The 15,345-nt window shown below is 43.9% G+C and overlaps 1 protein-coding gene and 1 long non-coding RNA gene across 4 annotated transcripts; both read left to right on the top strand.

Moving 5' to 3' along the window:
* Positions 1 to 361: 361 nt before the first annotated feature.
* On the top strand, positions 362 to 1,700 carry LOC308386417. 3 transcript variants are annotated; one of them, XR_013969793.1, is made up of 4 exons: positions 362 to 405; positions 1,103 to 1,215; positions 1,301 to 1,412; positions 1,611 to 1,700. It is a non-coding gene; the product is annotated as an uncharacterized lncRNA (long non-coding RNA). The 3 variants fall into 3 exon arrangements; XR_013969794.1 differs by lacking the exon at positions 1,611 to 1,700 and having other exon boundaries at positions 1,301 to 1,473; XR_013969795.1 differs by lacking the exons at positions 362 to 405; positions 1,611 to 1,700 and adding an exon at positions 455 to 1,026 and having other exon boundaries at positions 1,301 to 1,473.
* Positions 1,701 to 12,791: 11,091 nt separating this feature from the next.
* Positions 12,792 to 15,187, top strand: LOC308385901 (plancitoxin-1-like; the record flags this gene model as incomplete). The annotated part of the gene is made up of 5 exons (XM_080865094.1): positions 12,792 to 12,926; positions 13,447 to 13,525; positions 13,713 to 13,877; positions 13,973 to 14,155; positions 14,748 to 15,187. The coding sequence occupies 5 exons, from the start codon at positions 12,792 to 12,794 to the stop codon at positions 15,185 to 15,187; spliced, it is 1,002 nt and encodes a 333-aa protein (XP_080721220.1).
* Between the last annotated feature and the right edge of the window lie 158 nt (positions 15,188 to 15,345).

Consider the following 15,345-nt stretch of genomic DNA (forward strand, 5'->3'; position numbering starts at 1 on the left):
CGGACTGTCATGGACCAAGATGACTTTGGCATCCACCAACATGCCTGACGGACCTCAGCTTTGCGGATGACATCGCTTTGTTTGCTGATATCTGGAAGAATATGAAGACCGTGACATGAAAACTTGGAGCAAGAGGCAGCCAAAGTGGGCTTGTGGATTAGCGGGAACCAGATCAAGGTTATGAGGATTGGTTACATGACGGTACAGGATCCCACAGGTAGGACAGCAATGTCTGGAGGAGGTTAACCAATTCCCCAACCAGCATCCTTGCAAGCGACGGAGATACTGATCAGTATGTCGGATTGTGAAGGTGGGTGCGGTCTTCCAGCGGCTCTGGCTGATCTGCTTCACTCCAAAGACCGACCCGGGCCCTGTTTCAGGAAGCCGGTTTAGTGGAAAAACTGAGTAAGTATACCCTGAGTTAACGAAAACTCTGGGTTTGCGGTTTCACAAAGCGAGTTCAGCTGCAGCCTGAGTGAGTCACTATGACGACACACTCCGTGAAGCTAACCTGCCCCCTAGCAGGTTTACTACAACTAACCCTGACTGTCTCCGCCCCTTTGTCGGAAACCTGACAGTAGGAAGTGTCGGACATGGCGTGCCACTTCCTTGAAGAGCCAGTAGATCGTGAAGCCCAAATTCTCCGCAGAGCTCTCCGCCGGGAGAGAGTGATCAGAGCGCGTTTGGACATTTTATCATTTCCTGATGATTTTCTGTGCGAACGTTACCGTTTCTCAGCACAATCTATAATTTATTTGGATAACATCCTCAGGCCATATATTACGCATGTGACACATCGCGGACATTCTCTCAGTTCTGTACATATTATTTGTATTGCACTTCGGTTTTTTGCAAACGGGAGCTTTCTGTATAATATTGGTGACGCTGAGCACGTTTCCAAGGCTACCGTCTGTCGGGCAGTCAGGAATGTTACAGTTGCACTGAAACGTCTCCTGTACTCGTTTGTGGTGTTCCCCGGTCATAGACCCACAAGATTTATCAAAGAGGGATGCCACAAAATTGCAGGTATCAGGATGACCAAAACTTAATGTATGATGTGGTGATACTTGAACTACTACTTAAATTGCACATTTATTTTCAGGGTTCCCAGGCGTGATTGGCTGTACAGATGGTACTCACATTCCAATCATTGCTCCTTCAGTAAATGAAGGAGACTATGTGAACAGGAAGTCTTTCCACAGCATTAATGTACAGGTACATAGTTCCCTGTAGCATGTCAAACTAACAAATTATTTCATTATAGTAATGGATGCTAATTTGTGTTCTCTGCACTGTGAAGATCATATGTGATGCTGCCAACATTATCACAAATGTGGAAGCCAAGTGGCCAGGCTCTGTCCATGACTCACAAATATTCCGTGAATGTACACTGAGCACAAAATTTGGACATGGTGAGTTGAGAATACTTTAAAATATATAAAGACCAATTGCTTCAGGGACATTTGAACTGAAGTGTACCCTTCTATCTTGGGAGGGTTCACTGGCTACTTGCTTGGTGATAGGGGGTATCCATGTTTACCCGATTTGCTTACCCCTTACCCTGACCCTGAACCGGGCCCACAGCAGTGATATAATCTGGCTAATTGCAGGACAAGAGCCAGAGTTGAAATGACTATCGGAATGCTTAAGGCCCGGTTCCAGTGCCTGCAAAGACTCAGGGTCACCCCAGAAAGGGCATGTGACATTATTGTGGCATGTGTGATTCTTCACAACATTGCCACAATTAGAGGAGAACACTGTCCTTCTGAACCAAACATCAGCAGTGATCCAAACCATGAACATCCTGACCCTCCCACGGACATACAAGATGGAAGAGCAGTCAGAGACACCATATGTCACAATCATTTCTTTTGACCCATCACCTCAACATGTTGAAAGAAGAATAAACAGATTTTTTGTTCAACTGGCTTTATTGGTCACCTGTATTTCCTGTACACAAAGTATTAAAAGATGTAAACCTCATAAAGTGTCTCTGTTGCTTCCTCCTCTGTAACAGCTGTCAATGTTTCTTCATTATTTTCCTGTAGTAAAGAAATAAACAACATTGCTGTTCTACTGTAAACTCATATAATCTGTGGAGTATTACTCACAACTGCATGTTGGTCTGGCTCAACAGGAGGCTGCACCAGATGCAGTACACCATCACCATCAACTGATAGAATATGAGGTTTATACAGGTCACTTATAACTTACAAGGGACCAAATGGCAATTAACAAACATACCAAGCACCTTACACTTCATTGTCATTATGCTCTCAAAGACAACCAAGGCTGAGGGAAGGCAAAATCAGTCGGAAAATAACTTCACTACAAAATAATTCATTATGGTAAAGAGTTTATCAAATGAATGAGTAGCACTGCGAAGGTGACTGTGGAGAAAGGATGTATGCACATCATGTATTATTTTGAATTTACCCCTTATGTAGGCACTTGTGTCTTGCGGGGTTATTGACTCAGAGGATGTCCCCGCAGAGATGCCTTCGGCCACAGGGCGCCCACTGTTTTGGCTGAGGGCCAACTGCTCAGCCTCTGTGAGTGGTGGTGGTGGAGGACCCCCACCTGTTTTTCGGGCCTCCGCTTTTTTTCTGTTGGCTATAACGGGCCACATTTGAGCATACAGAGTAAGCAAATATGTACTTGTAATGTGCTCAGATAATTTCAATAAGTGCTTACAGAAAGAAAATTAATGTAGCCTCTAACTGCAATTGATTTACATGGGACAAACAGACCAAGCACTATGGCTCATAATACAATTACACCTTACCTGTTTGGACTATATTTTTATATTTCATTTTTACTTGCTGCCAGGCACGTTTGGGGCCTGTTGGGTTGCACCTGCGCTCACATCACATCACAAAATAAAATGTGTAAAATAACAAATAAAATAATATATGATAAAATAACGTGTTAAATGGGTGGAAATCCCTAGATCAATGTTTAAATTAACACTCACGCATTGACTCTGTCGGCTATGTTTTGCCATGCATGCTTTTGCAGCTGTCGCTGTGTTACTTTTTTCCGCGGAATTTGCATGTTATCGGCATATGCTGCCATCAGAATTTCGGCCTCAAGCGCTGTGAAATACATTGACCGCGCCTTCTTTCCCTCCGTCTCCATGGTGACTCGCTTAATCTGTGCTCCGCTTATCAGGGCTTTATGTATCCTCGTCCGCGCGCTTCACTTGGGGTTAAAGCAACTCCGCGTTGACTGAACTAATTGTTATCAGCCTTTCTGAAACCGAATATTCCGAGTTGGACAGTTCGGGGTTACTCAACCGTGAGTGTCGTTTTTCACTCTGAGTTTTCCAAACCGGCTTCCTGAAACAGGGCCCCGATGACGAAGATTCGTCTGCTCAACTCCATCATTATACCTGCCGCGATCAGGCACTATAGGCAACTGAGCCCAGCCAGTAGCGGTTTTTGATACGGGCGACACGGGCGGTTGCCCGGGGCGGCATCGTGGTGGGGGGCGGCATCACGGGCATCGGCAAAAAAAAAAATTGCTCGTACTCATGCTGCCCCGACGTCAGCCAGCGCGTATCGGGAATGTCACAGGCACCGATCGGTTTTCTATCGCCCACTTGCTGGGAGTAAGAGCGCCCTCCGCCTGCTGCTGGCGGCACAGGGAGGAGAGGGCGGGGTGGCGGGGAGTCTCTGGCTGGCTGGGGCGGCGTCTAATAACCAACTCGCAAAACAAAATAAAAACAACAAACAGATATTATGATACAGACTTATAATCTGCACCGATGTTTGTTCTACATTCTATAAAGTGAGCGCGAGAGCCCTCGGTGCGCCTGCGCGCTGCTGAAGTCAAAGTAAACTTTAATGTCATCTCCGCTACAGACAGTCCAGCATATAGAGACGAGACGACGAGGCTCCAGTTACAGCAGTGCAAGTAAACAAACAATAAATATAAGAAGAGTAAGAAAATGAATATACGCTTTAGGACTCGGGGTAAAGGATCAATAAAAATTTATAATTTACAGTTTGATGATTTAAAGTCTCGCACACAACACATCGAAAGGGGAGGGGCCAGCTGCTTCCAGATAGAGCACATTTCATTCATAATGATGTAAATCCAAGCCCATCATGTATTCATGATTTGAATCCTGGGTTGTGCGAAATCCTCGAAATAAACCATAGACAAAGTGAATCTGTGAACTAAGGTGTAGGTTGTGGGGGATGGGTGTTCATACTGGGGTGCAAAATTAAAACCAATGGAAGATGGACAAGAAAAGTTCAAAGCCATCAGGTGCTCAGTTTAGAAAAAAGAGAAAAGAAGAGGAGGAGAAACGAGCAAAAGATGCAGGCTCAAAAAAATGAAATTGGATGGGTGTGACATGCATAAGATCCAAACTTGTAATTTGAACTAAATAATTCCATGTTTCTATGGTGAACGTAATTAAATCATGTAGCATCTGCATGAAATTCAGCAACTTAATTTGTTCTTGTTGAGATGACATCATACGGTTAGTTGCCTGGATCCAGCCACTCTTACTAGATTGTATAATGTCATCTCAACAAGAACAAATTAAGTTTAGGAGTACATATACACTAAGTTTATTGTTAATTAATAAGAAAACTCCAGACGATTCCATTCTGAGCTGAAGAAGCTTCTGATAGGTTCGTAGAGTCCATGTGAGTAAACTGGTGGCACAGCTGTGGATGCATATAAAGCAAAACACAGAGCCTGTTTCTGTGACATGGGAACATCAAGAGATGTCAACAAAACACCAGGAACAGAATTGTGGAGCTCCATAAGTGTGGCTCAGTTTGAATACAATTTGGTGCCATTTACAATTAAGAAATACAGACAGTTTCTCTCTTTACTCTTAAAGTTAACAAATATGTTTTTATATTTATCTAAAAAAATAAACAATCAGTCTGATTTGATGTTACAATTAAAAAAGTGTTTTTATCTGAAGAGTTTGTAAATATCTGGTTTCAACTGTATATTTGATGATGTTGGTGATTGGCTTGATTGTCAGCACAGAGAGAGAGAGAGGAACAGAGAGGGAGAGAGACTTTTGACTTTTCACACAACTTTATTTACACCGAATTAAAAACAAAAACAAAAAAAACTAACACAAAAATGCTACCACATAATCACAACATCCATTGTACACCAAACATTAACTAAGGTACCCAGCACACACACTTAAAAGTTAAGCACAAGTGTCCCATCCGCTCCTACTGAACACAAAACCCTTCCAATGCCCCACACAGTGTCAAAGGAGTCCAGACTGTTAGTCAGAGAGTAAAAAGCATGCTCTGCTCTCAGACGGGATGCCAACAGGCCCTTTAGACTTTGCACAACATCAGTCCAACCCTGACCCAGCATCTGGTTCTTCCTAGTCTTCCATATTGCCAGCTTAGCTGTGCCAAACAAAAAATTAATCAGAACCAAGGTCTGTCTCTTCTGCACTGAATACTTCGGGCCAAAGACAAACAAAGGTACAGAGAAAGTCTCCCCTAAAGATTCCACCCACTCCTGCAACAAAGAAAGTAAACCCACTAACCGCGGACAACAGACCACTAAGTGCTCCAGCGTCTCCCTCTCTGAACAAAAAGGACAACCCTCCCCAGTGCTTGGGTCCAGGTGGGCTCTGTGTCTGTTCGTGGCTATTGCTCCATGTATAATCCTCCACTGGAGGTCAGCCATCCGTTTTTCAACAGGAGGCTTATACAGGACCCTCCACCTGCCTTTAGGGTTAGAAACCGAAGCAAAAAACTCAGTCCATCTTGACTCCCTGATTCCAACCAGAGAGAGGAAATTCAGCACCTTAACACAGCAGAAATAAAGCTGCTTCCTGCCACAAGAGCTGAAACTATCCAGCACTGGTGTCCCCAGGGAGAGCAGCATGCCACTCCCCTCAGGCTGCTCCTCAAAGGCAGGACTGACCGTCAATGAAGGGAAAACATATTCGCTGTCATCAGCCCATCGATCAGCCAGGACACGGTCTCCAGCAAAGTCTCTCAGTGATGGCGACAGAGATTGCCAAACTTCCTCCATAATCCTCTCCAGCACTCTGTAGGACTTAATGCCTGTGACACCACCAAGTGCACCCATAGACATCCTTGTAAGATGACCCAGTTTGACAACGCCAGCCTCCACAAACTTGGACCTTATTGTAGCAGAAGAAAACACAGTGCTGGGAAAAAAGTCATTAAAAAACAGCGGCTCCTCGAAAAGCCACATCCCAGGTCTGGGGTCAGGAGCACATGTGACCTTCAGCGTCCGCCAGGCGTTCACCACCGAGCTGTAAAATGGCACAAGTCCAGACAGATCCACTTGATCCAACTTCAGAAGAAAGAGGTGTTTATCCAATCCAAGCCGGCCCGCTCTCCTAAGCAGCAACTGAGCAGAAGCCAGCCAGCTGTGACCACAGCCACACAGCAGCCTCTGTGCCGTCTGTAGTCTAAAGGCTGCTGTTCTGGACAAAACATCTATCAGGCCTTGTCCCCCCTCCGCCACAGGAAGATACAGGCCCTCCTGCAATTCCTGCACATCCTTCTGATCCGTAATAAAAACATTAACATCATCAGCATATGCCGACACAATGACAGGAGGGCTCTGAACCATATCTGGCAAAGAGAAACCCCTCAACTTGCTTCTCAGTCTGCAGAGAAAAGGCTCAATGGCAATGCTATAAAGCTGTCCAGAGATAGGGCAACCTTGTCTAATCCCTCTCCGAACCGGCACAGGACAACTAAACCCTCCCACCTTTATTATTATTATTATTATTAACCTTTATTTAACCAGGAAGATCCCATTGAGATTAAAAACCTCTTTTTCAAGAGAGACCTGGCCAAGATAGGCAGCAGCAGATGTCTCACAGTTACAGAAATTACTCAAACACAGGCAGCAACAACACACATGCAACAAAGAATACAAATAAAATAAAAAATAAAATTCAAATAAAATAAAAAGTCAGTTAAAATGACAATCAATCTAATTGAAACAGTTGCATGTTATGGACTTGGCCTCAAGGATTCGTAGTTTAGATTTAAAATCACTTAATGAAATGAATTCAGTCATTTTCCTTCTGCAGTTACCTTCACAACACAGCAAGCATCGCTATACAACAGCTTCACCCAAGTGAGAAACCCCTGCCCAACACCAAAGGTCTTCAAGGTGGAAAAAAGAAAATCATGGTCCACACGGTCAAAAGCCTTCTCCTAATCAAGAGAAACGATGCCAACTTTAGCATTGTACACTTTACAAATATCAAACACATCTCTCATTAAAAATAAGTTATCAATCACAGACATATCTGGAATACAGTAAGATTGATCCACACCAATCAGCAGGTCAATGACCATTTTCAGTCTGTTCGATAAAACCCTGGAAAGAATCTTATAGTCTGCACATAAAAGGGCCGCTGGTCTCCAGTTTTTAAGAAGGGCTAAATCTCCCTTCTTTGGTATGAGAGAGATAACTGCACGCCTGCAGGAAGCTGGAAGTATCCCTTCTATAAAACATTCCTTAAACACATCCAGCAGGTCCCGACCCAGAAGACTCCAGAAGTGCTTAAAAAAGTCTGATGGTAAACCATCTATTCCTGGAGCTTTGCCTGAAGCCATCTGAGACACCGCCGCAGACAGCTCATCCAAGGTTATATCCCTGTTCAAAACGTCCCAATCCCCTGGGCTCAGCTGAGGAAGCCCCTGCAGAAGGTCCGAAGCAGAGTCCACATCACAGCAATCCGCACTAAACAAGTCCGTGTAAAAGGCCACTGCATGCCGTCTCATCTCAGCCGGATCCGTGGTCACTTTTCCATCCGAAAGCTGAAGACACACCATCTGCTTTCGGTGAACCAAAATGTGATGTCCACATATGTGGACGCCAGGTCCTAGGAGGTTAATAAAGTTGTTGTTTTTTTACAGTAATCTTTTATAATGTTTTTGGAAACCATGGCAAAATATAAAAAGTGTCTATATATTTATTAAAACAGTGTGGATCACCTGTGTTAAACGGAGGAATAACTTGAGTAAGGAATCAGACCTGTTCTCAAAGGCAAAGTGAAAATGCGAGTCAGCACTACAGACCTTTTTTCTCTTTCTCATATTTGAATAAACAATAAGAAAACAAAAACGCTTGTAAAGCCAAGAAATGCTTGAAATGTTTTACATTTTTCAGGCACCAATGCAGTTCCTGAGAACTCCAGAAACCTGGTTTAAACACAATATACCCTCTCTCGTTAAACTAGGGTTCACCTGATAGGTGGCTGGATTCTAACATTAAGTACAGGCAGAAGTTATGTAAAAGGAAACATTAACTAACAGATCACTGATTCTGTTGTAAAGGGGTAATTACTTCACACAAACCTCGTACGGCTTTTAGGCTGAATAGAATAGTTCAAATAACTTCACCAACTGATTTACAGGCAGTGGCTGCAGGGCATCACAGACCGTGATCAAAGTCAGCTCATAAAGTGCATGAACGCAATAAAACTGCAGAGGTGATGTGAGTGTGAGTTTAGATACATAAAACTTCTGACCTCGTTTGGCCCAACCATTAATTCTCACCCAGTCTCCATTTTGTACATGTAGAGAGATAAAAACAACTTCTAAAATAAATAAAGGTGCACTTTAGTTCAGTTTATTGTGTTTGTGAGGCACAAAGTCCAAATTCATGCTGACTGCTAAAAATCAAACAGCAGTTTGTTTTCTTTCTTCATTTAAATGACCATAAATGGAAACTCCATCCAACCTCTGATCAGCAGCCTGCTGGAGAGGATTTAAGTGAGGGGGAAGAGAGGAATACACAAAGAGAGGTGGACAGATCTGAGGTGAAGATCATGCTCTGTCAGAAACACTGAGACGACTGAAGCGGTGGAAGGTAAGAAGCTTCACTGCTCCTGATGTGCTGACAGGGAGAGAAAAGGCTTAGTAATTAAAATGTCTTAGGCCAAAAGAAGCACTCTGCTTGTACCCCAGTATGTGCAGTCTGCACAGCAGAACTTACTAAAATATGACACAGGGCTCAGGAGGAGTGGGTCTGCACGCCTGAATGTCCTCATGCAAGAGACTGAACTCCATCATTGCTCTGATACAGCCATCAGAGTGTGAGTGTGCATGTGATTCTTGTGTGTGTGTGTGCTTATGTGTGTGTGTGTGTGAATAGGTGAGTGAGGCTGAAAAGTGAGTGCTTATTGACACTAAATGAATCTGAAATACCAAATCATTCAGTATGGCATCTTTAGTGCACATGGTGCTGTTAAAAATATTTGGGGGTCAACCCACTTCTAAAATCCATCCATCCATTCGCTTCCGCTTATCCTTTTCAGGGTCGCGGGGGGCGCTGGAGCCTATCCCAGCTGTCATAGGGCGAAAGGTGGGGTACACCCTGGACAGGTCGCCAGTCTGTCGCAGGGCCAACACACAGGGACAGACAACCATTCGCACTCACATTCACACCTAGTGGCAATTTGGATTATCCAATTAACCTATCCCCACAAGCTTCTAAAATGATTTTAAAATATTAATGAAGTTAGGATAAATAGGAAAATGTCTTTGAAAGGTGCCAACATAAACCAGGTAATGTGCTGTGTGTGTTTCAGGATGTGGAGGCTCGTGCTGACTTTCACTCTGTTTTTGGGGGGATCTGAAGTCCAGCTGCAGACAGTGACCTGCAGAAATAACAATAATGGTCCAGTGGACTGGTATGTTTTTAAAACTTTACACTTTACAAGTCTGTAATGAAGTCATTTGCGCTCATTCTAATCACATCCTGCATATTAACAAAGTCCCCTGGGTTTCATGCCTTGACACACTTGGTACCCTCTCAATCTGCAGGACAGTCCAATAGTTCAGTAGTGTTTATTCATCTGAGACCGTTCATCCATTCATTTTCTTCCACTTATCTGGGGCCAAGTTGCGGGAGCAGCAGGCCCAGCAGAGAAGCCCAGACCTCCCTCTCCTCCACCTCTCCTCCAGCTTGTCCGAGAGAACACTCAGGCGTTCCCAGGCCAGCCGAAAGATATAATCTCTCCAGCGTGTCCTGGGTCTGCCTCGGGGCCTGGAACACCTCACCCAGGAGGCGCCCAGGAGGCATCCTTGTCAGATGCCCGAACCACCTCAGCTGGCTCCTTTCGATGTGGAGTAGCAGCTGCTCTACTCTGAGCCCCTCCCGGATGGCCAAACTTCTCACCCTATCTCTGAGGGAGAGACCAGCCACCCTTTGGAGGAAGCCCATTTCCACCGCTTGTATCCACAATCTTGTTCTTTCGGTCACTACCCATAGGTAGTGGTGGTCCCGGGACCCAATCTACCGTAGATCAACAGGTAAGTTGAGAGCTTTGCTGTTACACTGAGCTCTCTCTTCACCTCAAAGGACCGGTACAGCGTCTACATCACTGCAGCTGCAGCACCAATCCGTCTGTCGCTCTCCGGCTCCCTTCTTCCATCACTTGTGAACAAGACCCCGAGATACTTAAACTCCTCCACTTGGGGCAGGAACTCGTCCCTGACTGGGAGTGGGCACTCCACTCTTTTCCGACTGAGGACCATGGTCTCAAATTTTAGAGGTGCTGATTCTCATTCCCACTGCTTCAGACTCGGCTACGAACCATTTCAAGGCTAGCTGGAGGCCATCACCCAATAAAGCCAACAGAACCACATCATCTGCAAAAAGCAGAGATGAGATCCTGAGAAAGCCTTCCGCCACTTGGCTACGCCCAGAAGTTCTGTCCATAAAAATTATTAACAGAATCTGTGACAAAGGGCAGCCCTGGCGAAGCCCATCACCCACCAGGAACGAGTTCGACGTATTGCCGGCTATGCGGACCAAGCTCTCTCAATGGTTTCATAAGAACTGAAAGGAAGTCGAAGTCAGCAGCGCTCCACCCACATTATACACAGTTCAGATTTCCCCTCCTGACCTCTGCCATTGAAAACAAATAGTATATAACAAAGTTTTGTGATTAACTTTTCTTACTGATCAAATACTTATTTTCCACCATAATTAGCAAAAAATTCTTTAGTAATTGGTGTGGCACGGACTCCACACACACACACACACACACACACACACACACACACACACACACACACACACACACACACACACACACACACACGCACACAGGATTTCTGTGCTCATAACTCTTTGCGACTTTCAGCTGTTTCACTTTTCAACGTGACAGCACAGGTAACTCCAGGATAGGGATGGGTATCGTTTAGGTTTTATCCGATACCGGTGCCAAACCGGTACTTTTGAAACGGTGCCGGTGCTTAAACGGTGCTCAAACCGGTTCTTAAAGAATGGAGAACACAAACTTTGTCCTCTCATGTTCAGCTGTTTTTTTGTAAAAAGATAACAATGTTAGCCTTTTCTGCAGCTATGGGGCATATATGGTATCACTCTTGGCTGGAAGCAGTGCTTAAACAATGGAAAAAACACAAACTTTGTCAAAAACCTCTCATGTTTAGCTGTTTCCCTCTTTTTCTTTGGTCATTTTAGCCTTTTTGGCCAGGGTGAAGGGAGCATCTGCCATCAAACAAGAAGACAGCCGCATGTAGCTATGACGGTGTTTGCTAGTTCACCTTACGTGCATTAATGTAATAATGTGGTTAGCCTACTCAACGTAAATTACACACGAACAACAGAGAAGAACGGCTGCTGCTGCATCATCATCCTCATCATTTCTGCTACACTGGCAGGGCTAGGGGCCAGGACTCTCCTCTTCGCGTTTTTGGGGGATGTTGCATAACAGGCACCACACCCGCAGTAGATGCGCTCGGTGTGAGGTCTCGCAGCAAGCTATCAAATACGGCGCATTTCTGGGCTTTTAAAAAAACGCTATGAGTCGCCAGGTGTTTCATCGGATTCGAGGTGTTAGCTCCTTTGACAGTATCACAGTATCAGCTTAAAGCACTTGTTGCTGCTGAGTTTGCATCTTTTGCTGTGAAGTACAGCCAGACTTTTGACCGCTTCGCCTTGGGCATTTTTAATCTGTAGCTCTGCATAAAAGAACGTACGTACCTGGACCCACCTACTATCCTCGGAAACGTAAAATGATTGGCTAGAAGTGTATCACAGCTCAGGAAAAAAAAGCACCGATATATGTGCTGCTTTTCGGTCTGGTTACTACCGTTTATGTCAGAACCGGTGCCATCATGGCACCGGATACCGGTACCCATCCCTACTCCAGGAGCATCCCCTGCTCTCACGACTCCTCACACACTCTTCTCCTCACCTCCTTCATCACTGTACATAAATAGAGCAGAAAGAGCATGATTAATTTTAGTCCACACCTAATTCCTCTGCCACCTCAACGCTGCCCTGAGAGCTCACCATACTGCAGCAGGCCAGAGACCACACCCCCACCTCAATCAGACAATGTGATTTTTTTGGATTTTCTTTTCTCATTTTGTCTCTCATAGTTGAGGTATACCCAAGATGAAAATTACAGGCCTCTCTCATCTTTTTAAGTGGGAGAACTTGCACAATTGGTGGCTGACTAAATGCTTTTTTGCCCGACTGTATGTGACTTAATTTTTTACCTCCCAATAAGAAGTTTTCATTCTTCCTCATGTTGGAAAATGCCACTAAGAGTGTACGGAGAGCATCAAAATATGATACGAAGGGGTTTGTGATCAAACCTCTGCTGATGTTGGGTGAACCGGTGCATCTAACAGGTTAACATTTTCACTTTGGAGTTTGTTTCTTTTCATGTCATGTTTTGTTTGTTTCTCATCAGGTTCATCATTTACAAAGCACCTGGAGAGATTATCCCTAGATCTAACCCTAGAAGATATAAAAACGAGATGAACTACTTGTACATTGATTCAGCAAACAGCGAGTCCTACATGCACAATAAACCCGGCTACAAGAACCTCAAAGATCCATCTGGTGCCTTGGCCAACACCCTGAGACCAATCTTGAAGAAAATTAGAAACATGGTGAGACCATTAGTTTGGTCCAGTAATGGTCCTCTACCAGAACACATGATTTAATGCATTTGCTGGAAACACTCAATACAGGTACACTTGCAGATTTAAAGTGTGAATGCTGTTTTATCATGAGTTTTTAATTTTAGCTCCATGAAATGGAGAGAAATAATGATTTGCTTAAATTCTAGGTGCTTAACAGTAGTTCTGACATATCCAGTTGAAACTATTACAAGCGGATGCAAGGGATTGAAGAAAAACAATGTCTGGGTAGTGCTGTCAGTGGACAAGTGAAAAAAACAACATGCCCACTTTAGTCGAAGAGGCAAAAGCGCATCACATGAGACAGCTTCAGGCAACTGAGGAATTTTTATTACCAGGAGAAAAAAATCCACGTCCAGAAGCAGGAATTAGATTAGATTCAGTGTTTTCACCATTTCACAAACGTCTATGAGACTGTGCTGTCATGTAGGCCGAGGAAGTCTCGTGAAAGTGTTAATGCAGATTATTTCTTTTTTTGCATGATTTACAGCTGCCAAACTTTGGATTCATCAGCTACAGTGATCAACCTCCAGGATGTTCCTCACATACCACATTTGGCCACAGTAAAGGTAAAGAAAGCTTCTTTTTACAGACAACACATTGTCAAACATATAAAACAAACACTGTAAAAAAGTTTGTTAGACTATTGATCTTATAAAATGACTGAATCATTATTATGAAGGCAGGATTAAAGTGCTTTGAATAAATCCTATTCCTTATTTTATGACCAGCACTGTAACTGTTTACTGTCCACAGGGGTGATCATGGTGGAAAGAGAGAGAGCTGGGGTCTGGCTCTTGCACAGCACACCTCAATTCCCCTTCAGAAGAGACCAAAACAATTTCTGGCCTGAAACTGGATTCAAATTTGCTCAGACGTTCATCTGTGTAACTTTCAACTATGACCAGTTCACACGGATCGGTAAAAAGCTCAATTCGAACTCTGGACCTTTCACAATTTAAAGCCCAGAGGCTGATCTAAACCTCACAGTAAAGATCTTGTTTAACTCTTTCCAGGCAAACATCTGCAGTACATCAGAGCTTTTCCATTTGAACATGATATTCCAGATGATTTCCATCAAGAGCTCATAGATGCAACAAAATGGGTTGAAGTTCCCCCATCGAGTGATTACCAAACACTCACATCAAGAGGAGGTCTGAGGTTTTATAGCATTGCTAAACAACAGTTGCAAGAGCCAGGTGAGATGTCTGCATGTTTAAAGGTTAAAGTAATAATCATCCTTTAAATTACACTGTGGAGGTATGGCACAGACGACACAGGAACTCCAGCTTTTCACTCCGACTTTATCCGTCTCCACATAACTTTGCGCCACACACTTGACAACAAACCTCCCAGCAACCTGGGTGTGAGTGGAGCCCCCTAGTTGGCTGCCATAACACCAGTTTTTGTTGGTTAAGCATTTAATGGTTACAGTGATATTTGTCTGGTTTAAGACCAGACAAATATCACTGGGGATGAGAATGGATGACTTGGAATCTTTAAAGAGAGGACAGGTTTTAGGATCAGCCTAGCTCAATGCCAGTTAACATATATGTATTTACATCCAAATAGAAATTTAGGCGATGATATTATAATGCTGCCTATAGCTGCCGACAGTTGCTGCCTATCTGAAATCCACGTACTGTTATTCACTTTGTTACTGACGTTATGTCTTCATCAATGGCTGAAATGCAGTGTCTGAGAAGAGAGTGTGAGTGTAAACGGGTTTTAAAATGTTCAATGTTTCAAAAAGACAGGAAATGCTTTAAATGCTCCTTGATCCTTTTGCAGATGGAGACCTGTACCGCACTATTGCCCGGGCAGTTCGGAGTCATGTGTATGTGCAGACGTGGCCCTGCCAGAAAGATCGGGCCAATTCTGACTGCTCAGGCCCCAATCATGTGTACAACATTAAAACTATAAAAAAGGTTCTGGGTCCTGCTAGTACATGGAGTCCTACAAAGGACCATTCAAAGTGGTGTGTGACCAACAGTGAATCCAGCAGTGAATGGACCTGTATAGCTGATGTCAACAGGGCTGAAACCCAGTATCAGAGACGAGGCGGGGCGCTGTGCATTGTGAACAGAGACGTAAGAGACAAGTTCTGGGAGTTTGCTAGAGAGTTTGATGAATGTAGTACGACCCCAACCACCATGGACATTGACTGTGAGCCTGACTCTGACCCTGTCCAGGGCAAAAGAATCCACTTGGATCCGTCAGTGATAGGCTGAATACAGCTCAACTTACTTCACTGTGGACTTTACCAATCCTGCCGTTAAATATTAAAAACATAAGGGAAAGGAAAGATTCGCAAGTGTTAGTTTAATTATCATTCTGAAAAGATGTGTGACAATATGACAAACAATAAAATAATAAATCTGGATAAAAT

Source organism: Rhamphochromis sp. 'chilingali' (assembly GCF_963969265.1).
Source record: "Rhamphochromis sp. 'chilingali' genome assembly, chromosome: 18".
In the NCBI taxonomy this organism is placed as follows: domain Eukaryota; kingdom Metazoa; phylum Chordata; class Actinopteri; order Cichliformes; family Cichlidae; genus Rhamphochromis; species Rhamphochromis sp. 'chilingali'.